Source organism: Aythya marila (assembly GCF_965140915.1).
Source record: "Aythya marila genome assembly, chromosome: 21".
NCBI lineage: Eukaryota > Metazoa > Chordata > Aves > Anseriformes > Anatidae > Aythya > Aythya marila.
In genome coordinates this window covers 7,449,925-7,475,515 of record NC_139062.1, presented here as the reverse complement: position 1 = coordinate 7,475,515, position 25,591 = coordinate 7,449,925, and the positions used below count along the sequence as shown (strand labels likewise).

At 46.4% G+C, this 25,591-nt stretch overlaps 1 protein-coding gene across 3 annotated transcripts in view; it reads left to right on the top strand.

Annotated features, from left to right (window-relative positions):
• The window catches only part of SPEN (spen family transcriptional repressor), a 65,738-nt gene that overhangs the window by 37,834 nt on the left and 2,313 nt on the right, over nt 1-25,591 (top strand). The window contains exons 4-14 of one of the 3 annotated variants that reach the window (XM_082777139.1): nt 1,809-1,969; nt 4,133-4,333; nt 5,204-5,355; nt 7,765-7,890; nt 8,471-8,584; nt 9,764-9,877; nt 11,554-11,654; nt 14,797-22,735; nt 23,341-23,754; nt 24,748-24,942; nt 25,430-25,588. In XM_082777139.1, coding sequence (XP_082633265.1) covers nt 1,809-1,969; nt 4,133-4,333; nt 5,204-5,355; nt 7,765-7,890; nt 8,471-8,584; nt 9,764-9,877; nt 11,554-11,654; nt 14,797-22,735; nt 23,341-23,754; nt 24,748-24,942; nt 25,430-25,588 — 9,676 coding nt within the window. The remainder of the gene's footprint in view (nt 1-1,808; nt 1,970-4,132; nt 4,334-5,203; nt 5,356-7,764; nt 7,891-8,470; nt 8,585-9,763; nt 9,878-11,553; nt 11,655-14,796; nt 22,736-23,340; nt 23,755-24,747; nt 24,943-25,429; nt 25,589-25,591) is intronic. The other 2 variants (XM_082777140.1, XM_082777141.1) reach the window with 2 other exon arrangements.

Genomic DNA, 25,591 nt, shown 5'->3' with positions numbered 1-25,591 from the left:
AGCAAGCATGATTTTTTTTTTTCTTCTCTGGAATGTCTCAGAAAGTCTCGATTGCGTATCCCTGAAGCTCCCTGCACGCAGTGGAAGTTAGCGGCATGGTCCCCGCTTCCCAAAATAAAATTGAAGTTGTTGTAGAATTCCTCACCCTCCTCGGCTGTCGTCTCGGGGAGGCACGGGGCTCTCTGCTCGGACGTCTGACGGTGCTACCCGCAGCCGATCTTCTCCCCAAGTGGAGTGCTGTGCTTTTAACAGCTTGTTCCATATTTTAAACGTCGTCATAAAAAGGCTAAAAATAGCCCATTCCCATCTTAAAGCTCTGCTCAAACAGAAATTCAATGCCGCCACTTACTTAAAAGATACAATCTTAGCAAAGCCGAATATTTGAAATGTTTGGAGAAGTGCGTAGCTGGTGGCAGTGCCGGGCAAAAATGTGAAAGGGGCAGAGGCTCGAGGAAGCCCTAAAATCTGTTTTAGCTGCCCCAGGGGAATGGTGCAGCACGTGGTGCTGCTCTCAGTTTGGAAATTATTTTCAGATTCTCTCCATACACATCCTCTGACTGTGTTTGTGTTTTAAAAGAAGTTTCCCCACTGTTTGCCAGTTTGTTCCATAGTGGCAGGGGGCGGTGGTGTCACCCCTGGAGACTACCAACGGCTGGTGAACGTGGGGCCAGTTTTGTCCTTTTTTTTTCCCAAAACGCTGTAGAGAAAAGCTTGACTTTTCATGAGGACCCGGGGTGGTAAAGAAGTACCAGAGGCATAGGGTGGGGAGCAGAGGGAAGGGGATAAATGGGTGAAAGATGAATGTTGAACTGCAGCATGCCTTGCTGAGGAGCAAATTAACTTGTTCACGGCCTCAAAAAGCCACAGAATGCAATCACAAAAAGGATTCAAAACATGAAATGGTTTCCCTGAGAAAAGAAGAGAAAGAGTTAGTTGGGTTAAGGGAAAGAGGGAATGTAACAAGTCTGTGAAATAATGTAAGATGGAAAAAAGATGAACTTGTTTATCATTTCTGACACAATACAGACAGACTTAAAAATTCAAGCAAATGAAGCAAATTTAAAAGCAAGCCTGTTGTTTTTGTACGTGGCAGATCCTCCCCCCCCAGCATCCAGGCTCGGAGTTGAAATTCCAGTGGAATTTTTTAGAAAGTTGCTCGTGTAATGGAGAATCTCCAGGGTTATGTCAGACAAAATTATTTTTAGCAGTGATACAAGCCCTCGTGCCTCAGGGAAGAAATCAGCCGCTGAAGAAGATGACGTGTCCCCACTGGGCAAGCTCTAATAACATTATTCTCTGTATTTGTGACTCCTCCGCGAAGCATCTAACGATCGGCACCGTCAACAGGCGGCGGGTTCGATTGGCTCTCCATGCAGTGTGAGCCACAAACCCCGCTCTGTAATTACAACTTGTCGGAGATGTTCCTGGGCCCGAACTCCCCGCACCCCGCTGCTGCAGCCGGCCGGGTTTGCTGCTTCCCGTGCATCTGCCCCGGCTCTTCTCCTCGCTGTGCTGCTCCTTCGCGGGCAGGCGAGGGGCTTCGCGTGCCCTGTGCCTCCCTGCAGCCTTCCCACGCAGGCCTGGCCGTAATTCCACCCTGCCTCGTGTCACGGAGCGTAACAGGAGCCGCTGACATCGTACCCATATTCCATTTCCTTGACTGCTGGGACAGCGCGGTGCGGCCGCAGCCGTTCCCCTGCTGCCGTCTGAGCAGAAAACCCAGCGGCAGCTCGGGCGTTTTGCTTTTTAATTAAAACCCCTTTGTGTCTCCGTGCACTGACCTGCCGTTTCCCTTGTGCCTTCCGCAGCAGTGACTCCAGCAGCAGCTCGAGTGACGAGTCCCCGGCACGGTCCGTGCAGTCGACGGCAGTCCCCGCGCCCGCGTCCCAGCTGCTTCCATCTCTGGAGAAAGATGAACCCCGGAAAAGTTTTGGGATCAAGGTTCAAAATCTTCCAGTGCGCTCAACAGGTAAATTCACATGCGACAGTGTCTGTACAAGGTGCCAGGAAAAGGGGAAAAAAAAGTAGGGGCAGGTTATTGACTGATTAAATAATCTTTTTTTTTTTCTGTGTTCTTGGTGTCAAATGTGTCTTTTTAAACTCTTCGCTGTTGAACAGGAAAACCAGAATATGGTCTGATGAGCCATCTTTTATGAAACTTGGTTCAGGGTTATTGCTGCCATAGTAATGTGCAATTAGGTGAGGTACAAAAAGCAGCAAGTTATGAATGATGCTTCATTTAAGAGATGTCATTGTTACTCTGCTAGAGATGGAAATGCCGGGGATTTATGTGTGTTTCAGGACTCTTCACTGAGTTTAAATTCTGAGCCTCTTGGACAGAGGAGCATACCTGCTGGCTTTTACAGCTTTTGCCAGAAATTTAACTTCTTGCATCCGTGAAAGGAAACATCGAGGCATTGGTTAGGGATAAATCTACCTAGTGCATTCCCCTTTGTTTCTCCCAGTGTCACCAAGCTTAAGCTACTGAGGCAGAAATTTTCCACATTTTTTTCTATTGCTCTTGTACCACCATAGCTTTGTGCTGATACAGGTAAAGAAAAATACTTTGTTTTTTGCTGAATGGTTTCTTTAGGCATTCTGTTGAGAGACGAGCAGCGTCCATACTTGGAACGTTGGATCCGATGTTGGGTTAGAAGGTTGTGCTGTTTGGCTACAGGTCTTAAAAACGTTCTGATATCCATTGCTAGGTGATGTGGAGGAGGGAGGACGGAAGGAAATTATGCAAATGGAGATGCAACAAAGGCTGGACAGGAATGGGCAGAAAGGTTAGCCTGCGAGGAAAGAGCCCAGGAGAAAGTTCAGGGCAGCTTTGATCAGGCTCCTAACGCGCAGATGTCACAAGGTGATAGCACACAGGTTCATCCCCCAGAGCCCTGCCTCACTTAGAGCAGAAGATGGGTGCTGCCCTGGGAAGGAGTGGCAAGCAACGAGAGAAGGTCTCCTGCATCCCAAAGCCCTTGTGGAGGAGCGGGGAGGCGTGTGCAACATGGGGCAGGGGTGCAAGGTAGCAGGGTCATACCTTTGACCAGGCAGCTGTGTGCTGCCTCCGAGGCCGGGCTTCTCTCGGCTTCTGCCTCGGTTCTCGTGCAGTAGTGGGAAAGTTGCTTAATTAGTGACCATCTGTGAGAAATCCCACACGTCCCCAGCACTACAGCTACTGGAGCTGGTGCCACAAAACAGTGCTGTGGATTTCCCGGGGGAAAACCTGAAGCATCTCGAATGTGTCACTTGGAACTGGTGGGAGGTTCTGACCATCGCTTCTCGCCATGCCTCAGTTTCTTTTTTGCATCATGTGAGAACTTCAGGGTTTTCTATTGCAGTGTTGAGCATTGAACAGTGCATGGTAAATAATGTAGGAGACCGCTCACTGAGGAGTGTGGATGGTCGCTTTCCGCTCCCTGCACTGAACAAGGGAGAGATTCCGTGGAAAAAAAGAACATGGGGTCATTTGGAAAAGAGCTGGAGCGTAATGCATGTATACACAGGCTCTGGCTGAATCAAACTAGCATGTCTTAGCTTTGTGAGCAGCATACCTTGCAGCGTTAATATTCTTTCTGTAGATTTTTTTTTTGCTGTAGTTCCTTGAAGTGACATGAGGTCCATGCCCCATGGATATTAGGCAGATTGTGTGAACACTGTCAGGTGTTGCAGAATCACACGAATCTGCCTAGTTAACTTTCTGAATTGACTGAACTGAATGCTGTATAACTTGGGTCTCCATTCCAGATGTCTCATCTTGCCTCTGAGAACTGTTCTACGCAGTATCTGTGTGTTTCGTGGTGGGCTCATTGAGGAAGTAACACTGTTTACTTTTTCGTTTTGAAGTGGATTTCTTCTAGAAGTGATAACTGTATGCCTGTCGGCTTCAGTGATGTAAAATCCTGCGTGGGTGGTTTTCTGGATTTTAAAATCAAGGCAAAGAGAAGGATCAGCTTTTGACACAGGCAAAATAACGCTGAAAAATGAAAAGGCATTTCTGTGGACACTGAAAAACTCGAAATCACATTTCATAAAGAATAGCAGATTTCTTCATGTCTTTTCTGGTGCTATTAAGTTGTTAAAAAAAAAAACAACGTGTTTTTATAGTACTAATGTTTGCTTGTTGGTTTAGATACAAGCCTTAAAGATGGACTTTTCCATGAATTTAAGAAGTATGGAAAGGTGACGTCAGTGCAGATTCATGGGGCCTCTGAGGAGCGGTATGGACTGGTGTTCTTCCGACAGCAGGAGGACCAGGAAAAAGCACTAAATGCCTCAAAAGGAAAACTCTTCTTTGGCATGCAGATTGAAGTAACAGCCTGGATAGGACCAGGTAAGGCCCCGTGCCCTTCTTGCACTTCCACTGGATGCATGACCGCTCTGGGCATAGTCACTGCTGTTGCAAAGAGGCAGCATAGATGTAAGCGATGTTAAAATTGCCTTCCTGCAGAAACGTAATTTCAAGAAACTGGGAAATATGCCAGAATAAATTCCAGAGCAAGGAGAGTGGATGCTCTTAGGTTAAATGGGGAGAGAATTCCAGTGTTAAACCTCAGAGAAGGAAGCCTGCCATCCTTTTAAACAGTGGGATCTGCTGGCTGCTGGAAGAAACAATCAAATCTTCCATATCTCAGTGGAGTGGAAACCAGTAGGTGATGTAAGCATAGCACTGAGTCCCCACAGCCTTCTTTTTTCTGCTTTTGATTAAAACAGCTAATGATGACTGAATTTATGAGGCTTAGGCAGTGTGTGTATGTAGGCAGTGCGAATGACCAACCAGTGTAAGCTGTAGCATTGAGCACACGGTTTTCACTCTGTACTTCAATTGTTTGTTTAAAAATCAATTTGTGAAAATAACCTTTTTCCATTTTCTGTTCCCCAAGTACAGTGCAGCCTTATTTGAATTCTTGACAGGCAATAAAAGAATAACTTTCTAAAGAAGCAGATGCAGAAGGCAGCTACTTTTCATCTAAAGGTGCTCAGTGCTCACCCAGTGGTGTGATGTAGGCCTTTCAAACTCCACATAAATAACACAGTTCACAAGTATAGTACTACATTATTTTTGTCAAAGACATCGGTTAGTCTCGTTCAGATCGTATCTGCTTGTCAGGAAGTAGACTTGAACAAACAAATCAATGTGAAACAAACCCACATGAAAAACACCCCAGTGCATTAAAAATTTCTCACTCTCTTTTGCTTCTAGAAACAGAAAGCGAGAATGAATTTCGTCCTTTGGATGAAAGGATAGATGAGTTTCACCCAAAAGCAACAAGAACTCTCTTCATTGGCAACCTGGAGAAAACAACAACCTATCATGACCTTCGCAACATTTTTCAGCGCTTTGGTGGCATAGTGGTATGTGAATTCTCTCTCTCTCTTTCTTTCTTTCCTTCTTTCCTTCTTTCTTTCTCTCTTTCTCTCTTTCTCTCTTTTTCTCTTTCTCTCTTTCTCTCTTTCTTTTTACTATGTAGGGTATTACTGCACATTCTTTCTGTACAGACCTGTAAAATGCTACGAGTGGTGGTAAATCATGATGTTGATGACAGATAATTCAGTCCTTTTACAATAATCTGAGTCATTCATCTTGCTAGAATGTACCTGAAAGCTTTTCTTTGCATTTTGAGTGAAATCTTAGTACAAGTGTATTGAGGAAATAACAATAGAAACAGTCTTGGGAGCATTTGTAAGAGACAAATCTTTCTGCTAGCTCAGAGGGTTTGCAAAAAAGCATAGCTAGGTGGTTTGGATATAAATATGCCCAGCGTTACTTTCACATTTAATCAGTAGAGCTCTGCGAAGCCTGCATTTCCTGTTGATTTCTGAAACAAAGGGTTTAGTTGCTGCATGTGGCAGTAGCCATCAGCTCTGACAGTCTGTTCGCTGACAATAGGGCAGAGGAGGCACTGAGCAGATGGATCAGTGATGACACATGCGGGATTTGGGTTTTCAGCTGAGCAGGCTGATCTGCATGAGATAGAGCAGCAATCTTTCCCCTCTCTTCTCCTCACGCCACTTTCTATCAAGTCATATCAATATTGCATTTGAGAGAGATTTTCCAGAAAAGTAATTATCTTCAGTGAGTATAATTAATTGAACCTGAGCTTCTGCACTAATAGTTTATTCTGTATACTCACTGTACCCTTCTGGTGGCTGTGGCTGCCTTATTTGTTCTGCACTTAAATATTGTTGTCACTGTTGAGGTATCTGTAAAAAGAGGGGAGGCATGCTTCCATGTATGATGTGAGCAAACAAAGAATTTACATTTTGTTATGTCTGGCAGCAATTGTGCTGCCTTTGCTGTAATCTTGCCATCAGCACTGATTTATGAATTCACAGTGTCTGTGGCTTAAACCCTTTTCTAATGTTATACCAGCTGAGCTGTCCTGATAAAGATGCTTATCAGTAGTAGTGCACTGTCTCCTAAATTGGTTTTTCTGTGAAATAGTGCTGTATTGTCAACATTATTAATCGGCCAGAATTCAGCAGCAGTGCTGCCCTGCAGAATTTCCACGAAAACTTACAAGCTCAGGTGCAAAAGGGACTAGCTTTATAACCTTTCCAGCGGATAGTGAGCGGAGTAATGGTGCTTTATTTGCCTGTCAGAAGAAATTGCTTGCCTAGGGTGAGTGGTCAGGTATAATTTGCCACAGTTGCAGTAGTGCTACTTCAGACACTTGGAAATGTAGTCCTCCATTAGTATTCCACTTAAATCATTAGGCCAGGGCTATCGAATTCTAACAGTTGTGTAAATCTCCCTGTTTACTTCTGTTTTCCCAGCTAAAGAGTTCTTGAGAAAGACCTTATCAAACTGCTGCCTTGTCCCTAAATTTATTAACCGTAAAATTAGTCTGTCCTGAATGTTGGAATGTTTGTGCTTAAATTCGTGTGGTAGCATTGGCATGTAGCTCACAAAGGAAGCTTGTGCTATTTAAAAAAAATAAAATGAAACACTTTACCTTCTATTTTCAGCTCAGAATGAATCATAACATCATGAGCTTGTTCAGAGGCTTTCGGTACATTTGCCAGTACTAGTGCTGAGCTTGAATGTTAACCAAATGTCAATTCCAGGCTTGCTATTTTCCAAAAATCACTTAAAAGGAGCCTTTATAAGGCTTCCACAGCTTTCTTGTGACTGCACCTACTTTTGAATGGGCCCGTGGTGCCTTAGGATCCTTCAGTGATTTCACAGTGATCAGAATTTGGGCTCTATTCTGCCTTTGCCACATCAGGGCCAGGTCAGTTCAAGAGATGCGTCCAGCATCACTTTCTGCTTCTAGGAACAGGATGCATCGAGTTTATTTGGAAAAAAGGCCCTGCTTGGCTCTTGGATCAGAGATGAGGATTGGAGCAGGTTGTTTGTTTGTTTGTTTGTTTGTTTTTTCCTCTTGAGCCTTTACAAGCAAAAATTAATATGTGTTTCTTTGATTCTGTGTTGTCTCTTCTTGACATATTAGCAAACCAAAGCTACTGTTTGTTGATCAGGTCAGGCTTACTTCTGTGGGGTTGAATTTTAAGTCTGCATTATGAAGAGATTTCCCTGCATCAGTAAGGATTTGGTTTTACCATTGAATAAGATACAACAGAGCAGCAAAGTTTTTAAACAATCTACTAACGTTTAAATCCTCTCTGTGAAAGAAACATTAATTAAACAGAGAGCGTTGTGCCATGTGAGTCTCAGAAAAAAAAAATCATTTAGATTCATTTTACATTGTTGAATCTTCTTTTTTGCCTGTTGCTGACTGTCGATTGCTTTTTTTCCCCCAGGATATTGACATTAAGAAAGTGAATGGTGTTCCTCAGTATGCATTCCTGCAGTACTGTGATATTGCAAGTGTGTGTAAAGCAATTAAGAAAATGGATGGGGAATATCTTGGAAATAACCGACTCAAGGTAAAGAAACCCTCCCATGGACTGTATCCTTCTCCCTGTTACTTTTGTTTGTGGCATCAGAAGATATTTTGCATCAGCTTAGGCTATGGAAGTGAGATTTTTTTTTTAAAAGGTCAGATTACAGCATGATGTTTTCAACCACCACCAGATTTGGGATTAATCAGCACTTTTCTTGGCTGTCTCAGCAAGGAGGCCCAGATTGAGCAGATTTGGAGACTGACATTCTCTGGCTTGCAGAGGTACTCGTACTCCTTGAAGGCAGTGCTGGGAAGCTGTACCACTACTGACGATGAACAGAGGCTGTCAATCCCCAGAGCTGTCAACCTGTCACCTTCCAGAAGCATTCAAATTGTACAAGAAACAAATGTTGTCAAACATTGTATTTGTTTAAGCATGCAGAATTATTTTCATTAATTGCTATTTGATTTTTGTCTTGCTTGCACCTGCGCGAGACGCTAATTTTAGAAAACCCATACAGATGACTAGCTTTCTTCAAATAACTCTTAATTAGGCGTGCTCTGTACAGTTAGTTTAACACTTGTGAATTGTACTGATGGAAGTTCTGCCCTTTTGTGTTCAGCTGGGTTTTGGAAAGAGCATGCCTACAAACTGCGTGTGGTTAGATGGGCTTTCTACAAACGTTACGGATCAGTATTTAACTCGACATTTCTGCCGATACGGGCCTGTGGTAAAGGTAGGTGGGAGGCTTTGGTGTCTGGTTTGAAGTTGTTACTGTCTTCCTTTCTTCACATCCTGTCCTTTCAACCCCGCCTGTCCAGGGCTTTATGGCTCAGATAGAGAAATTCTCTCTGGGGTGTAATTTGGCCTACAGGGATCTCTAGCTTTGCATCCTGTCGATCCGATACGTAGAGCAGTCTCTGCTGGTGTTTGGAGTGAGCCGAGATAACGAGTAGTGGAACCCACTTGTTGCTCTTGTGCAGTACAGTCTCTCCCCAACCAAATTTATCTAGAATGCTAACCACTGTAGGAACAGCAACCTAATTAACTAGTTATACTCATGCATGCTAATTATATAATTAGACGTGACTATATTTTTTCATTAAACCAAAAAAGTGACTTCTTAAAAGCAGTTAGGGTACTCACACTAACACAGGTATGTGAAAGAAAAGAGAAGGTCAATGGCCGTGCAACATGCCCGTATGACACAGCGGGGGCACGTTCCCTGCGTGCGGCCAAGCCCCGCCGCGAGCAGGCATCAGAGATTTGTGCGCATGCTTCGACTTTAGCATGTGAGTTGTCCCGTGTGTTTCTGTTGGACAGTGATGTGCTTAAAGTGGGGCGATGTGTGCAAATCTTCGCAGGATCAGGGTCTTGCCTCCTTAAGAATTTGTGTGGGTTTGTGTTGCAGCTTTGACATTCTTTATTGTAGCTGTTGTTGCTTGAATACTAAGTCTGTGTTGCTAAAGGAAGCTAATATTTGGAAATTGGGCGTTTAGCAACTGAGTGGTACTGCAGACTGTGATAACAAAAACTGTTTCCATTTTGTGATTAAATGTTCCCTTTACCTTTTTTCCCCCCTAAAACATATTGGAAAATTTTTCAAAAAATAAAAGTAAACAAAGCAAAACTACAAAACTCAGTCACCAGAGAAAAAAAATAAAAGTAAAATACAGAAAAACAAAATAAAGGCATAATATACCTCAAGCCACAATATCCACAATTCAAAGCAGTCCCGTGTCCTTTATTGTCTCTTCATAACAATATGCCTCATCAGAAAAGAATGGAAATTTACCTTGCTAAAAATTATTTTCTTACTGGTATCCTCATGACTTAGGATTTTGTTGGGACTGACATTAAGTCCTGTGGATGAGGCTCTTATTTGGTTTTTGTTTTGTTTTTTTGTTTTTTACAGGTGGTGTTTGACCGCTTAAAAGGCATGGCCCTGGTTCTCTACAATGAGATTGAATATGCACAAGCAGCTGTAAAAGAGACCAAGGGGAGGAAAATCGGTGGGAATAAAATTAAGGTGTGCAGAATGACCTCCAAAAAAAAAGAAACAAATTGTATTTAGGCATTACCCCTTAAACACTGGCATTTGCAGACTGCCAGTCAAAAGGAATGCTTAGTGGGACAAGTATGTCCCAGATATCTAAGGCTTAAACGATTTTTATACTCGGCTTATCAAGATGTTAGGGTATCTTGAACTGTTACCTACAAAGCCTCTTCCAGTATTCTGCCGTTTGTTTTGCTGAACTTGTCTCTCTAAGCTCCTGAGTGTTGGTGTCCGTGTTACTGCTTCATTCACCCGAATCCAAGGCAAGCTCTGTCCATTTTTATGTTAAAGGGTGAAACCCAAGGGCTCGAGCTGGCCACAGCCATGAGGCGACAGCCTGCTGCCTGTCAGCTGCTGGTGCCTGTGGTGGCCTCATCCTCGTGGTGGCCTCATCCTCACAGTGGCCTCGTCCTCGCAGTGGCATGGGCAGGGCTGCCCAAACATGCGGCCTGCTCTAGTGGTGGCAGCTCCTGGCTCGTCACACAGGGGAAAAGCATCAAAAGCACTGCTCTAAAAAATGGATGAAAAGTAGTGTTTCCTGGAGCAACACTTAGCATTGACAGGGTTCTCTTGGATTTGGGTGAATGTGGTAAAATCTGTTACAAGTGTCCCATCGGTTCCGCTAAGTGGGGACGTGAGGTGTCAGCCAGCCCTCTGAATCATCTTCCTCTCCTCCTTTCTTCTCTCCTGAAGAGTTGGTAATGATTTCAAGCGTAATCTCTCATCTGGTGCATTAACCTAGCAACTTCACACCCCTCGGGGTTAGCAATTGGATATACTATAGTTTCTAAGTGTGGTGGTTGAATGTAAGTAGCCTTCATATGGGATAAAATATGTGGCCATTAAAAAAATTCATATCCTGTGTTTGTGGGTCTTGCTACTTAGCAACTTGGGAATAAGCAACACCCTTAATGTGTGTATGTCTGTTCTCCATTGCTATGGTTTGATGAACGTCTAGGCTGATTGAAAAAACAAAAACAACAAAAAGCCCCTAGAACGTTCAAAAAAAAAATTGCATTATGTGAAATACACTACGTTAAATCCATTCTAATCCTTCATTTTTGGCACCAGCTATGCCATTAGCTTCTTAATGTTGTCACACTTGGCTAGAAAACAGCCAATCTTCGAGCAGCTAGAATAGGGAGCTGCAATTCAGGATGCTTGGTTCCTTTCCCATCCCTGCTGTTGCCTTGGTATATAACCCCAGGCAAATAATGTGCAGTCTGAAATGGATTAATAATACTGACCTGCCTATAGCACCGTGCTGAGATATAAGGGACTTTGGAACTTTAAATGGAGTTGTGGCATTAAAAGCATCAATGCCATGATAATAGTGTGTATTTTTCCTGCTGGCTTACTGAACAGAAGCTTTTCATGTGCTTCTGGTCTCGCAGCTAAAACAACATACCCCGGCAAGGAGGTAATTATATAGATCCACATGGCTACACTGAGTTAAGAGGGAAAGGTCTTTTTTTTTTTTTCTGGGGATGCATAGGGCCAGCCCTGAGAAGTGTTTGGCCTTTTTTCGTTGAATAGCATCATCCCCATTTTCAGTTCTGCTCCCATGTTCAGATTCTGCAGCAGATACTGAAATTATGTTAAAATGGGTTGTTTCTCTCACTGAACGTAATTTACCTTTTATTTTTCAGGTGGATTTTGCAAATCGAGAAAGTCAGTTGGCATTTTATCATTCCATGGAGAAAACGGGTCAAGATATCAGAGACTTCTATGAAATGCTGGCAGAAAGAAGGCATGTGTCTAATACTTTTACTGCAGTCTCTTGCTTTACTAGCATTGCACAATTAAACTTCTTTTCAGGCTATAATCATTAAAAAAACATTTGGTTTTATTCCTATCAACTTCACCCTTCTTTTTAAAATTTTATTAAAAATATTCTATTTGTGTGTTTTACCTTCTCAACTTTTTTTTTTTTTTTTTTTTTTTTAACTTGGTTGGCCAGGCTTGAGTTGCACATGATAAAGGCAAGCAGGAAATCACACATCTGAAGTGCAGTTGGTAACTAAATTTGTATTTAGGTGGAGGTTTTAGCCATCTGCATGATGTACGTTTAGTATTTAGGTTAAGGTGATGGGTCATCAGGACACAGCTGTGAGTCATTCATCATTTGCTAAGAATGCAAAGAACAGTTTATCTGTAATGCCTTAACCCATACCCTCAGGAGTAATGTATATGTTAACAGGTTATGTATATAGTCTGATAAGCTACTGCTGCTCATCTCTTAAGCAGAGTAAAATTTAGTCTTCCACTTACTCCCTTCAAGAAGTTAGTTTGCTAACTTGATAAACAATAAAATACGATGGAGGATGCTTTTTTTTTTTTTTTTTTGACATGAGAAATGTATTCTGTGTTGATGTCCTTCTGAAGCATCTGTCATGTTGGTCTCTGGCCATTTTGTGTAGGCTGCAAAGGCTTGTGTTCCCCCTGAATGGTCACTTATGCCTGCAGACCCTGGCTGAAGGCAGCCAGCACAGAAGCACTCCGCATTTTCTTCTTTTTTTTTCCCTCCGGTGACTGAATAGAACATCAGTGTTTTTATTACTAGTGATGGTGGTGAAGGCTGAAAAGCAAAACATTTTCTTTTTGTGGGGCTGCATTTTTATTACCTTCAGAGGCTGGCTTAATTGTTAGGGTTCTGTTTCACCTATGAATAAGCCCGGTGTGACACTGATTGTACCTGTATACTAGGTAAATTTAATGTTGTTGGTTTTTTTTATAGCAAAATAGATTGAGCTAACATACATGCAAAATTGCCAGATTTAAAAGTGAAAAGGGTTTAGAAATTGGCAATCAGGATTTGCATAATGGAAATAAATGTGTGCATTCCCTAGTCTTTGCCAGATGTTGTGATGTGCCAGCAAACAGTCAGCAGTCAATTTTTTCTGAACAACACCAAATTGAGAAAAGAGTAGTGCATTTTCAGATGTCTTTTAATGCACAGAAGTCAGCTGGGCATGTCTTTGCTGTGAAATAATTCTTAGTTGTACACTTTCTGGAACAACTTGATACTTGGGTACATGTTAGTCTTGTTTTTCCTTTTCTGTCATTATGTTCACATAGTTGTTACTAGACACTTAGGAGTAATGAATCATGGAGTGATTGAGTGAGCTCTGCAGTGTGTCTCGTCATTCTGCATCTTCCAGTCTTCCAAGCTCCTCCTGGCAGTTCATGGTCCATAGCAATGATGCTAAGAACTGCACTAACCAGGTTCTCTTAAGTTGTGGTTGCACCCAGTCTAAGTAGGACCCAAAGAAAAACAATTGTTGCTTTAACTTCAGAGAATGCATTGATGATTACATTATAGAATAATATCCCCAGGTTAATACAGCACTAATCTCAGATCTTCCCAAAACCAGAGTACTGTGCGTGCCTTCAGAAAATCTGGAAGTGTTCTTTTCCCCAGCCACTACAAAACCCAGATCATGTAGTGTTTCACCCTGAATAGACTGATGTGGACTCGAGGATATCCATTTCTCCACAGCCGGTGGGCTGTGAGAATGTAAATGGGATTTCTTGAGTGGGAGGCTGGAGGCTGGAATGTCTTTGGAATATCTTTGTGTGAGGTTGAGTTTTGTAGTATCACAACTGTTCAAAGCTGCCTGGGGTTTCTTGCTGTTACTCAACAGCCCTGAAGGAGCGATGACTTCAGGGGCAGAGTGCAGGTGGAGCGATGTGAGGTGCAGAAGGGCCATTTGTCGCATGAGCCTCTTAATAGTTCATAAATTATTCAGATGTGGAGGAGACTGCTTGGATGTGTGGAGTGGCCAGGCTCTCCTTTGTTCCTGTCAGCAAATTGTTACTAAATACAAAAGGTGCATTTTGAATCTGTTTTTGTATTTGTTGATTAAAATGAAAAGTTAACAAACATGGCAACTCCCTTTTTCATATCCATCTACCCATACCTGCCTTTCACAACATCTTACTTTGCTTGCAGAATGTGTTTTTTTTTTTTTTTTTTTTTTCCCTTTGGTGGGTGTTAAGCCCTGTATTTGTGTATTATTGTTTGGTTGTACATTTCTTACAATGCAGAAGCTACCAACTTTCAGCATAAAACCTAAACTATGAAGCTAAATTAGTGTATGTGAAATAGAGCACGTAAAATGCTCTGTAATGGTGGAGAATGGGAATGCCAGCTCTGTGCCCTCTGTATACTGCCCCTTATACCAAAGAGTCATGTTCTGTGTTAGAAATGGTTGATTTTTGCATTTTGGGGGTATTGAGATAATAATGCTAGTTGCTTGATAAATTTTGCTAAGTGCTTCCTAAGAATTCACCTGCTCTCCCGGACAGGCTGATTTTTTTTGTTGACTTGGTCTGTAAATAGGCAATGTCAGCATATCACATGCAGTAAAGGAGTTTATTTTGGAATTAAAAGATCACTTAAAGAGTTTAGGATTTTTAAAGAAATCTTATTACCACTTCACTGCTTAGCCATGGAGAGGTTCCAACTCTGAATTTTGACTTGACTTGTGTTTTCAGAGGTAGGTAGAGACTGTCTCTGTTTCTTGAGATAGGGTGTTCTCTACCATGACAGGCTGTGTGTTTGCACAGGTGCTGTGCAGGTTTTACCTTAATTTAATGCAGCATTTGAATTTGGCAAAAATGAAGCAGTAAGGCTGATGAAAAGATACTTGGCAAAGCTGTCATTAAATGACCAATTAAGGGCATACAGTGTTTGAAGCTAACAAAGCATTTAATCCACTGTGCGCTGATTCATTGTTGTTAAATCTCTCTATGCAGCTATGTACAGTTGCCTTGATAAACATACAAAGAAATTATTGTACAATTATCCCCCTGCATGGCATAGAAGGCAGTACTGCAGTATGCTGGTTGAGAGGGAAAACTAATCACCCTGTTGTGTTTATTTTTGGCAGAGATGAAAGAAGAGGATCTTACGAATATGCCCCTGATCGTACTTACTATGAGACTGTTAGGACTCCTGGGACATATCCTGAAGATCCTCGACGAGAATACCCAGCTCGAGGCAGAGAATTTTATGCAGAATGGGATCCCTACCAAGGAGACTACTACGACCCACGATACTACGATGACCCACGCGAGTACAGGGATTACAGAGGTGATCCATATGAGCAGGACATAAGGGAGTACAGTTACAGGCAACGGGAGAGGGAAAGGGAGAGAGAACGGTTTGAATCCGATCGCGACAGAGATCACGAGAGGAGACCGATTGAACGTAGCCAGAGTCCAACGCACTCCAGGCGTCCACAGAGTCCTGGAGCATCTCCCTCACAATCAGAAAGGCTGCAGAGTGATTCAGAGAGGAGGATCTACAGCAGATCATCAGATCGCAGTGGAAGCTGCAGCTCTCTGTCTCCTCCACGATACGACAAGCTTGACAAAGCCCGCGTAGAACGCTATGCAAAAAACGAAAAACCAGAGAAGGAGCGAGCTTTCGACCAGGAAAGAGTTGACAAAGACAAACGCTTGGTGAGAAAGGAAAAGCCAGAAAAAGTAGAGAAAGAGAAAACTGATAAGCAAAAACGAAAAGCAAAACTCCATTCTCCCAGCTCTCAGTCTTCTGAAACAGATCAAGAGAACGAGAGAGAGCCCAGCCCTGAAAAATTAAAGGGTAATAGTAAACAAAGTAAAGAAAGAGGTGACAAAGAAGGGACAGCTAAAAACCGCCTAGAACTAATGCCCTGTGTTGTGCTGACCCGAGTAAAAGAAAAGGAAGGGAAAGTTATTGATCAGCCTGCTTTGGAGAAACTGAGAGCAAAGCTTGACAATGATACTATGAAGTCCCCGCTTCTTGAGCAAAAAACACAGACATCTCAAGCTGAGCAAACGAAGTCTGATCAGTCTAAACTGGAACCAGTTAGAACCAAGGTACAAAAAGAGAAAGCCCTTGCCAGTCATGTAGAAGTGGTTGATAAGGAGGGAAAACTGAAACCCAAAAAGCACTTGAAGACAGAACAACCTTCCGAGGGGGCAAATGCAGTGGATTTAGACAAGCTGGAGGCTCGTAAAAGGCGTTTTGCCGATGCAAATCTGAAGCCTGACAGGCAAAAACTGGAAGCGAAAAGAAGTAGCCAAGATGAGGAGGATACACGCATGGCTTTGAAAAAGCAACTTGATACAACAGCTTCATCGAGGGAAGCGACAATGCTAAGGGAAGGAGAATTAGAGAGAAAACCCCCAAGGAAGGAGATGCTTAAAAGGGAATCTAAAAAAATGAAACTGGAAAGACTTATTCCTGTTACTAGTCCCAAAGAAATTCAGGAGACTCTTAATGTTGGTGGGATTGGCATGCGTCCCACTCTAGATCTGCAGGCAAGGCTGATTGAGGCAGCTGATGAGCCAGTAGAAGTTCAAGAACTCCCTTCTAAAAAACTGAATCCAGTAAAACCCCAGCATAAACAAGCACAGCTACTAGATGAACAAGGAACAGAGAGAGAGGACACAAGGAAGAACTATGCTGGTCTTCCTGAAGACACACCTGACCATAAGCTTGGCCAAGAGAAACCTCAGTCAACTGATACAGAGGAGAAAATTGGCATTGACATTGACCACACACAAAGTTACAGGAAACAAATGGAGCAAAGTCGCAGGTTAAAACAGCAGCTGGAAATGGAGATAGCAAAATCTGAGAAGTTCGGCAGTCCAAAGAAAGATGTAGATGAGTATGAAAGACGGAGCTTGGTCCATGAGGTGGGAAAACCTCCGCAAGATGTCACCGATGACTCTCCACCAAGTAAAAGGAAAAAGACTGACCAATTTGACTTTGAGATTAGCACTAAAAGAGAAAGAAACTACAGAAGTTCTCGTCAGGTGAGTGAAGACTCTGAGAGGACATCTTGTTCACCTAGCATCAGACAATTCCCTTTCCACGAAGATGACGACACACTAGATTCTCCGAGGCTAATGCCATTAAAGGAAACCAAAGAATCACCTAAAATAGAAGAAAAGGGTCTTTCATACTCCAATATGACTGTGAGGGAGGATTCTCTGAAATTTAATCCTTATGATTCCAGCAGGAGGGAGCAGATGGCAGAAATGGCTAAAATAAAACTTTCTGTCCTGAGTTCTGAAGATGACTCAAGTAGATGGGAAACACAAGTGAAACAGGAGCCTGGTAGAGTTGATATTAGCTTTCCAAGCAGCATTGTCAAAAGAGATAGCATACGCAAGCGGTCTGTACGAGACCTGGAGCCAGGGGAGGTGCCTTCAGATTCAGATGATGACGGTGAAAACAAGCCCCATTCTCCAAAAGCCTCGTCTTTGTTAGAGAGTTCCAGATTATCTTTTTTATTAAGGGACAGAGAAGAGAAGTTTCGTGAAAGAGAGGAAAGACTGTCAAGTTCTCTAGAAAGAAACAAATTTTACTCTTTTGCATTGGACAAGACAATCACACCGGACACAAAGGCCTTGCTTGAAAGAGCTAAATCACTCTCTTCCTCCAGAGAAGAAAACTGGTCCTTTCTAGATTGGGATTCAAGATTTGCTAGTTTTAGAAATAATAAAGACAAAGAGAAAGTTGACTCTGCTCCAAGACCTATTCCATCTTGGTATATGAAAAAGAAAAAAATCAGGACTGATTCAGAAGGTGGAAAACTGGATGATAAGAAAGAAGATCATAAAGAAGAGGAACAAGAGAGACAGGAACTGTTTGCTTCTCGTTTTTTGCATAGTTCAATCTTTGAACAGGACTCTAAGCGCCTGCAGCATTTAGAGAGAAAAGATGATGATCTTGACTTCATTTCTGGTAGATTGTATGGGAGACAATCTTCCTCTGATGGGACTAACAGTGCAGCTGACTTGGTGCAAGAACCAGTTGTTCTTTTCCATAGCAGATTTATTGAACTAACGCGAATGCAGCAAAAAGAAAAGGAGAAAGACCAGAAACCCAAAGAAGTGGAAAAACAGGAAGATAAAGATAATCGGCCCAAAACACCAGAAACAGTTCCTGATAGTAAAGAACCAGAACATAAAACTTCCTCAGTGGTTGGTCCTGCCTCAGTCGCTGCCTTGCCGCAGGATCCAGCACCAGCTGCTTCTGAGAAGGTAGCGAATGAAAAAATAGTAGTGGAAACAGCTTCTGTAAAAGAAGAAAAACCATCTGAGCCTGCTTCTACAGCAGAAGAACAAAAACCTTTTCCTGAGCTTGCTGTTCCTGTCAAAATTGAACCACCTGAGCAAACTGAACCTCCGCCAGTCATCGAAGCTAGTAAAGAAGTTGTTCCTACAACTCTGGCACCGGAGGAAGATGCTGTAGCAATAGAGCATCCTTCATACTTGGATACCAAGCCTCCTACTCCTGGAGCTTCGTTCTCTCCAGGAGACATCAGTGTAGATCCAGAACCTGAAGTTGCCCAGTCGGTTCCACCTCCACCTAAGCTAGTTCAGAAGTCTGATGAGGCTTCTGAACCTAAGGAAGAAAATCCTCTGCCTTCTGCCAATGCTGATGCTAGCGTGAGTCAAAAGGTGGAGGCAGTTATTGAGGTGCTGCCTCCCGTTTCTGACAATGATATGGAAGTTGAACCTCCGGTTGTTGTAAAAGATAAAAAGTCTTACAAGAGTAAACGCTCCAAGACTCCTGTGCAGGCAGCCACAGCTAGCGTCACAGAAAAGCCCGTCACGAGGAAGAGCGAAAGAATTGACCGTGAAAAACTCAAAAGGTCAAGCTCTCCTCGTGGGGAAACGCAGAAGCTTTCTGAATTGAAAGTGGAAGCAGAGAAAGTTTCACGGAATGCTGCTAAATCCCCTAGTTCTGCTGCAGAGCCAGAAAACGTGGAGCCAAGCTTGCCCATCGGCCGAACAAGGCGCAGAAACGTACGGTCAGTCTATGCCACCACAGGAGACAATGAAGGCCCATCTCCTGTGAAGGACTCTGTGGAGGTCACCAGATCCACCAGGAAGAGAGGGGAAAAGGAACCGCAGGAAACGGTGACAACTGTTCCTACAACCCCAAGAAGGGGAAGACCTCCAAAAACCCGCCGTAAGCCGGAGGAGGACATCTCTCCGATAAAGACAGAACCAGTGCAACAAGAGGTGGAGGAGACTGAAACTAAAGAAGCTGTGGAAGCTCCAAAGCCTGTGGAGGGCTGGAGGTCTCCTAGATCCCAGAAGCTGACACACAGTCACTCATCGGCTGCCACCAGCCAGCAGGGGAAGAAAGGGAAGAACGAACCAAAAGCCGATATCTCGGCTGAATCTGAAGATGCTGCTGAAAGGAGCGGTCAGGAATCGAGTGTTAGTGACAACAGCAATAAAGCAAAAGTAACTGAGAAAGAACTGACAGCAGGCGAACAGAAACGTGATAGGAAAGAACTGGATGCAGAGAAAAACCAGCTAGAAATCCCCACAGTTGAGATCATCGAGAAGAAGCCAGTGCCAGAAAAGGTTACAAAATCCAAAAGGGGAAGGTACAAAAATACCAAAACTGTTGTAGATAAAGCATCTGTGTGTCTCAAAAATGTAGAAATACGCCTCAACGTTGATGAAGTCAAGGGCGCCTTGCGGCCAGCTGAGGAAGAGGCAGAGCCCGTGGCGGTGTCACCGGCAAAAATCAAAAGCCCCCCAAAAGAGGATATCTTGCCACCCCATTTTGCTAAGAGTGAGGTAGAAGATTCATTCCAAGAAACAGAAAAAGAGGTGATGCGGGAGCCAAAGCAATCCCCTGAAGCTGCCCAATTAGCAAAACAGATTGAGCTCGAGCAGGCTGTGGAGAATATTGCAAAACTCACCGAAACTCCTCCGTCAATTACTGCCTACAAAGAGCCGACGGCAGACGTGTCTGAAGTTCGTCAGGAGGAGGAAGGAGATAAACCCGCCCATCAGGCTAGTGAGACGGAGCTGGCAGCAGCTATTGGCTCCATCATCAATGATATTTCTGGGGAGACGGAAAGCTTTCCTGCACCCCCCACCTATCCCGCTGAATCAGAAGCGGAAATCCCGGCTGAGCCACTGGTATTGCCGTCACCTCGGGAGGAAATGGAGCCCGAGACCGATCAGGCAGTGAACAACATCCTAGAAACAGAAGCTGCTGTTGAGCCCCCAGTGCAGCCAGTTCCCAGCTCTGCCCCGCTGGTGGTGGAGACAGAGAGCAAGGACACAGAAGTCAGCTTCAGCGAATCGTCAAACTCGGCGCAGGAGGCCGAGACCCTGCAGGAGGCTGAAGTCGCTCGGAAGGAAAAGGGCCGTCAGAAAACCACGCGGCAGAGACGCAAAAGGAGCACGGGCAGAAAGGGCGATGCCACTGAAGTCAACGTGTACGAGCCAGACAGGGCGCAGAGCAAGTCTCCCCCCGCCAACGAAGTAAAGGCAAAACCTGAAGAAGCCTTGAAGGAGGAAAAGCAACCTAAAGCTGCTGCTCAGGCATCCGTGGAGCCAAACGCTTCAGACGCCAGCAAGGCTGCAGCCGTGGACGTTGCCATCACCGTGCCCGAGGCTGTCCCTGAGAGCAGCGCCTCTCCCAAAGCGCCCGTGCCGCCTCCTCTGGAGCTGGCTGCCCCGCCGGTCCCTGTTGACGAGGGGAGTCAGAGCGCGTTCAAGATACGGTCGCCCATCGAGAACGCGCCCATCACGCCGCCGAGCGCCCCGAATGCAGCCGTACCCAGCATTCCTGCAGCAGCCGTGGCCAAGCTGCCCACCCCGGTGCCCACCGCTATCGTCCCCCTCCACTCCAGCGCTGCCAAGGTGCCGGAGTGGATTGTAAGGCACGAGGAGCCCCGTGCCCGTTCCACACCACCGCCCGCTCTTCCACCTGACACGAAGGCCTCGGATATCGACACAAATTCGAGCACTTTGAGGAAGATCCTCATGGAGCCCAAATATGTCTCGGCGACGAGCATAACCTCCACGCACGTGACGACGACGCACGCTGAGCCGGTGAGCGCACCCCGCTTGGAGGAGGCACCTCTCCACCCTGCTGTAGAGGCCATAAAACCAGTTTCAGAGGAGAAGCCAGCAGTTCCTGTCACTAACGCTTTGGACCCACCGGTGGCCGAAGCACCAGTGTTCAGTGAAAAGGAAAAGATAAGTACTGTGATTGCTCCCAAAGCCACTTCGGTTATAAGCAGGATGCCCCACAGCGTTGACCTAGAGGAGGCTCCGAGGATCACCTTGGTGAAGCAAGCTCCCCAGACCCAGACGTGTCTCGTGAATGCTCCATCACCTAAATTTAAACAGAGGTCAAGCACAAATGACAACAGTAGGTTTCATCCGGGATCGATGTCTATCATTGAGGATCGGCCTGTAGAGACTGGGTCCAGCCCAGGGCTGCGGGTAAACACGTCAGAAGGTGTTGTGCTTCTGAGCTACTCGGGACAGAAGACGGAAGGCCCTCAGCGGATTAGCGCAAAGATCAGTCAGATTCCCCCAGCCAGCGCTGTCGACATAGAGTTTCAGCAGTCTGTATCCAAGTCTCAGATTAAACAGGAGCCTATTACTCCATCTCAGCCGACGCCGAAAGGCTCTCAGACCTCCACAGGTTATGGGACTGTTTCCACCCATTCTTCTTTGGTACTAGGAACGCAGCCTTACAATACGTCACCCGTCATCTCCTCTGTCAAACAAGAGCGCGCTACCTTGGAGAAGTCCGACTCGGCCCACCTTTCTGTCCAGCCTCCGGCCTCTCAGCCTGGCAAGGTCCTCACGCAGACTGTAAACACTCCACCTGTGCTGGTTCACAACCAGATGGTTGTCAACAAAAAACTGCCCGATCCGGCTGCTCTCAAAGTGGAGACCAAGACCCTGCAGCCCTCCAACCTGAGTCCCGGAGTCAGTCCTCATCACCCTTCCCTCTCCGGGAAGATGCATTCGGAAGCGAACCACGTCAGCTCGGGACCCAGCACCCCAACCGAGCGGGCTATTTCTCACTTGGGGGTCACCAAACAGGAGCCACACTCGCCACGTACGAGCGGGCACTCGCCGTCGCCGTTCCCACGGGCTTGTCATCCTGGCAGCACGTCGTCTCCGGCTTTGTCGAGCAGCACGCCGGTCATGCTGGCGCCGGGAATCCCTGTGCCTCAGTACATATCCAGCATGCACCCAGAGCAATCCGTCATCATGCCCCCACACAGCGTCACGCAGACTGTATCCCTGGGCCACCTGTCCCAAGGAGAGGTGAGAATGAACACCCCTCCTCTCTCCGGCATTCCTTACGGCATACGCCCAGAAGCGCTCCACTCCCCCAGAGCCGCTCTGCAACCTCAGATAGAAATTAAACCTCAGCGATCCAGCACGCCCCAGCCAGCGCCGATAAGAGACATCGTCATGCCCCCTCTGTCTTCTCAGCATCCCCCCGAGGAGGAGATGCACTACCACCACACCACAGTGTGCAGGGGGCCAGCCCCCGTCCAGCCCGACGTGCTGGTGATGCAGCCGGATTACCGCATGCACCCCACGAGCATCAGGCTGGACCAGTACAACGTCCCCCGGGATGTGAGGATGATCATGCACCCCCACATGGCCGCGGTGGGCGAGCACCACTCGGAAACCAGACAATCCCGAACGCCCGAAGGGGCTGTGAAAACGCCCCCCGTCAGCAAGACCCCGCAGCCCGGGAAAGAGACGCCCAAGTCCTCCGAAGGCAAGCTGGCCCACTCTCCTCACAGCGAGCCCCGGCTGCTCAGCGTCCCTTCCAGCAGCCAGCTCCCTGGGCTGCCGCTGACGCAGCCGGTGGTGGTACCTCACGGCGTACAGATCATGCACCCCGCGGGCAGCTCCTTCCACGACTACCGGTCTGTGTACGGCGACATGAGGAATTACCACACGGCAGCGCAGCTCGGGCATCCGCAGTTCCCGGGCGCATCGCCCATCGGGCTGCCTTCCCGGAGCATGACCCCGTCTCAGGTGAGAAACGCGGCTGTTCCTTCTCCTCTTGCTGAAATCACAAACGTTGTGAGCTCATGGCAGCCCCGGTGCGTTTCTGCATGATCATATTTGCTGAGCTGAGCTCTCTGTGTGGGTACAGTCTCCCAGCCCAATTTAAGTTTGTCCTCAAAAGCACTAGAGGAGGCATTTTTGTTTTGGAAATAGGGGTTGAAGTAAAGAAACGTGTTTTGTTAGCCATTCTAGGACTCAAAAAAACAGGAAGTGTGATGCCTGCCTGGGGGGTTCTAGAGGAAGAGGTGCTGGGGGGAGCACCTCTGTCAGCACCAAGGTAGCACGTGGGTCCGACAAGCTTCCTGGGATGGATGGCATGGTCGGGGACAGCCCTGTGGGTCGGGGCTGCAGAGCAGGGCCGGGGGGATGTGGCTCCAGCTCTCAGGTGTAAGCAAGGGCTGCTGGCCTGGGGAGGGGAGGCTGGCCCAGGCACTGCAGCAGCAGGGCAGGTGTGTGCAGTGGCGTGGAGATGCGCTCACACGGTGTCCTGGCAGCCTTATCGGTGAACCAACAAGCTCTGATACGCCTGCAGCCTAAAATGCTTCCTTTGTCCCCCACCGCCTGCTTCCCAGGGTCTCCCGGAGGGCGAGCACTCGCACCCCAGCCAGCCCGGACGCAGCAAGACTCCGCAGATCTCCCAGGACCCCAAGGGCCCGGCGGCAGCGGGGCCTGAACAGAGTCACCACCCCACTGTAAATAGGCATGCAGCACAGATAGACCCTCACGTCCACCTTCAGAGGGCACAAGCGGACACAGGCCAGACCTCCTACCCCTCGCCTGTTGCCATTTCGATGAAACAGGAGCTTCCGTCACCACACCAACCTCAGGCAGTTCTCAAGCAATCGCTGTTCATCCCAACAACGTCGGGCCCCGGGGCCCCACCAGGGCTGTCCCTCAATCGCCCTGAGCCCCAGTCCTCCCTGAAACAGGATCCGTCTCCTCACCCTGTTTCGCAGAGACCTGTGGATATGGTTCAGCTTCTAACGGTAAGCATCGCTCCATCATCTTCTCCTGGCCAAGGAGCCTTGTGCTCTTTGCTCGATGTTGGGAGAGAAATAATCAGTGAGGTTCTGCCAGGCTCCCCTCATGTGTGGCATCAAAATTTGACATCTCTTGCATCAGATGCTTCAGATGTGGAGAATGCACTTATCTGTCTGCTTCCTGGGCTGTTCCTGTCCCCGGTGAATTCTTAGCCGTGTTCACATTTCCGTGGCATTTACTGGAGCCTGTGTGCCATTAACGCTGCGGTGAATGGAGTGAGAGCAGCTTGTGCTTCTCTCGCTCTTGTTTCAAACAGCCTGCAGGCTCAGGCAGGCAGTGCTGCATCATTTTTACAGTCAGCTGCTCCAGGGAAGGTGATGAAAAGAAAGAGTGATGGTGTATTTTATTTAAAGAAAAAGAAAAAGAAAAAGACACGCTCCCAAAGGCTAGAAACGGAAGACAAAGAGGAGGGAGATGGCTTAGGAACAGGCATGTCCGAGAGTGCTGACCAGGAGCCGAGAGTCGTGTTCAGCACCACATAATTCCCGTGTAACCTTGAGCAACTCTCCTGGTAATGCTGTTTCTAAATTCTCCATTTGCAAAAGAGAAAATAACATTTGGTAAGAGCCCTGCTCTGACTCGCGCTGTGTGGGAGGCTGACATCGCTTGTGAAAGATTGGGAAGTGCTCTGATGTTACGATGAAGGGAGCCACCCAGGCATCGCGGCCAGCTGGAAGTAAAAGGACTGAGTTACTGATTTAGCAGGACCTAACCCAGGCCTGGACTGGCGCGTACAAAGGGCGATAAGATGTTACATCAGTGCCAAGTGCTTAGAACAAAGCAGTGGTGTCTTAATTGCCTGTGAAAGTATTAGAGGCAAACGAGCAGCTCGGATGGGGTTTCCGTCACAATTAAGATCCCTCTTGAACAGAGGAAAGTGCTTCTTGTGAGTTCCTTTTGTTCGTTCGTGCTAAGATTTCTTCTCCCTCTCTCTGCAGAAATACCCGATTGTGTGGCAGGGCCTTCTGGCGCTAAAAAACGACACGGCTGCTGTCCAGCTCCACTTCGTCTCTGGGAACAACGTCCTGGCGCACCGCTCCCTGCCCGCCCCGGAGGGAGGCCCTCCGCTGAGGATCGCGCAGCGCATGCGCCTGGAGGCTTCGCAGCTGGAGGGCGTCGCGCGCAGGATGATGGTACGGAGCAGGCAGCAGGGCTGGGGGCGGGTGAGGCTGTCTGCTCGGGAAGAGAAACCTAGCAAAACCCACCGCTTCTCCCTTTTTGACTCGGTTCGTGCTGCTTTGGGATCAGTCATAGCTGTGTACTTCCTTTGGCCCTGTGTAATGCAGATTGTGGGTAGGTCACTCTGCATTCAGGTGAGAGAAGAGGTGGGAAACTGTACCTTGGAAAAGGCACCCGTCCTTCAGCCACGGAACAAACTCTGCTGGCTCTGACCTGGCCGAGTGGCGTGGAAGGTGGGAGCCATGGAAGCGAGTCGGTTTGGTCCCGTTTGCCGTCTCCCAGCTGGCCGAGCTGTCAGCACGCCTTTCGCAACACCCGCACCAACTTCGAAGGAGTTCAAAGAGGGGATTTTCCACCAAGGGCTTAGAGATAATGAATGTATGTCAGGAATGGGCCTGTTCCAAGCAAACATTTGACTTAATTGCTGTATTTTCTTTCCAGGTGGAGAGCGATTACTGTCTGTTACTGGCCTTGCCTTGCGGACGAGACCAGGAAGATGTAGTGAATCAGACTGAGTCACTTAAGGCTGCGTTCATCAGCTACCTGCAGGCTAAACAAGCTGCAGGAATCATCAACGTTCCCAACCCTGGCTCTAATCAGGTA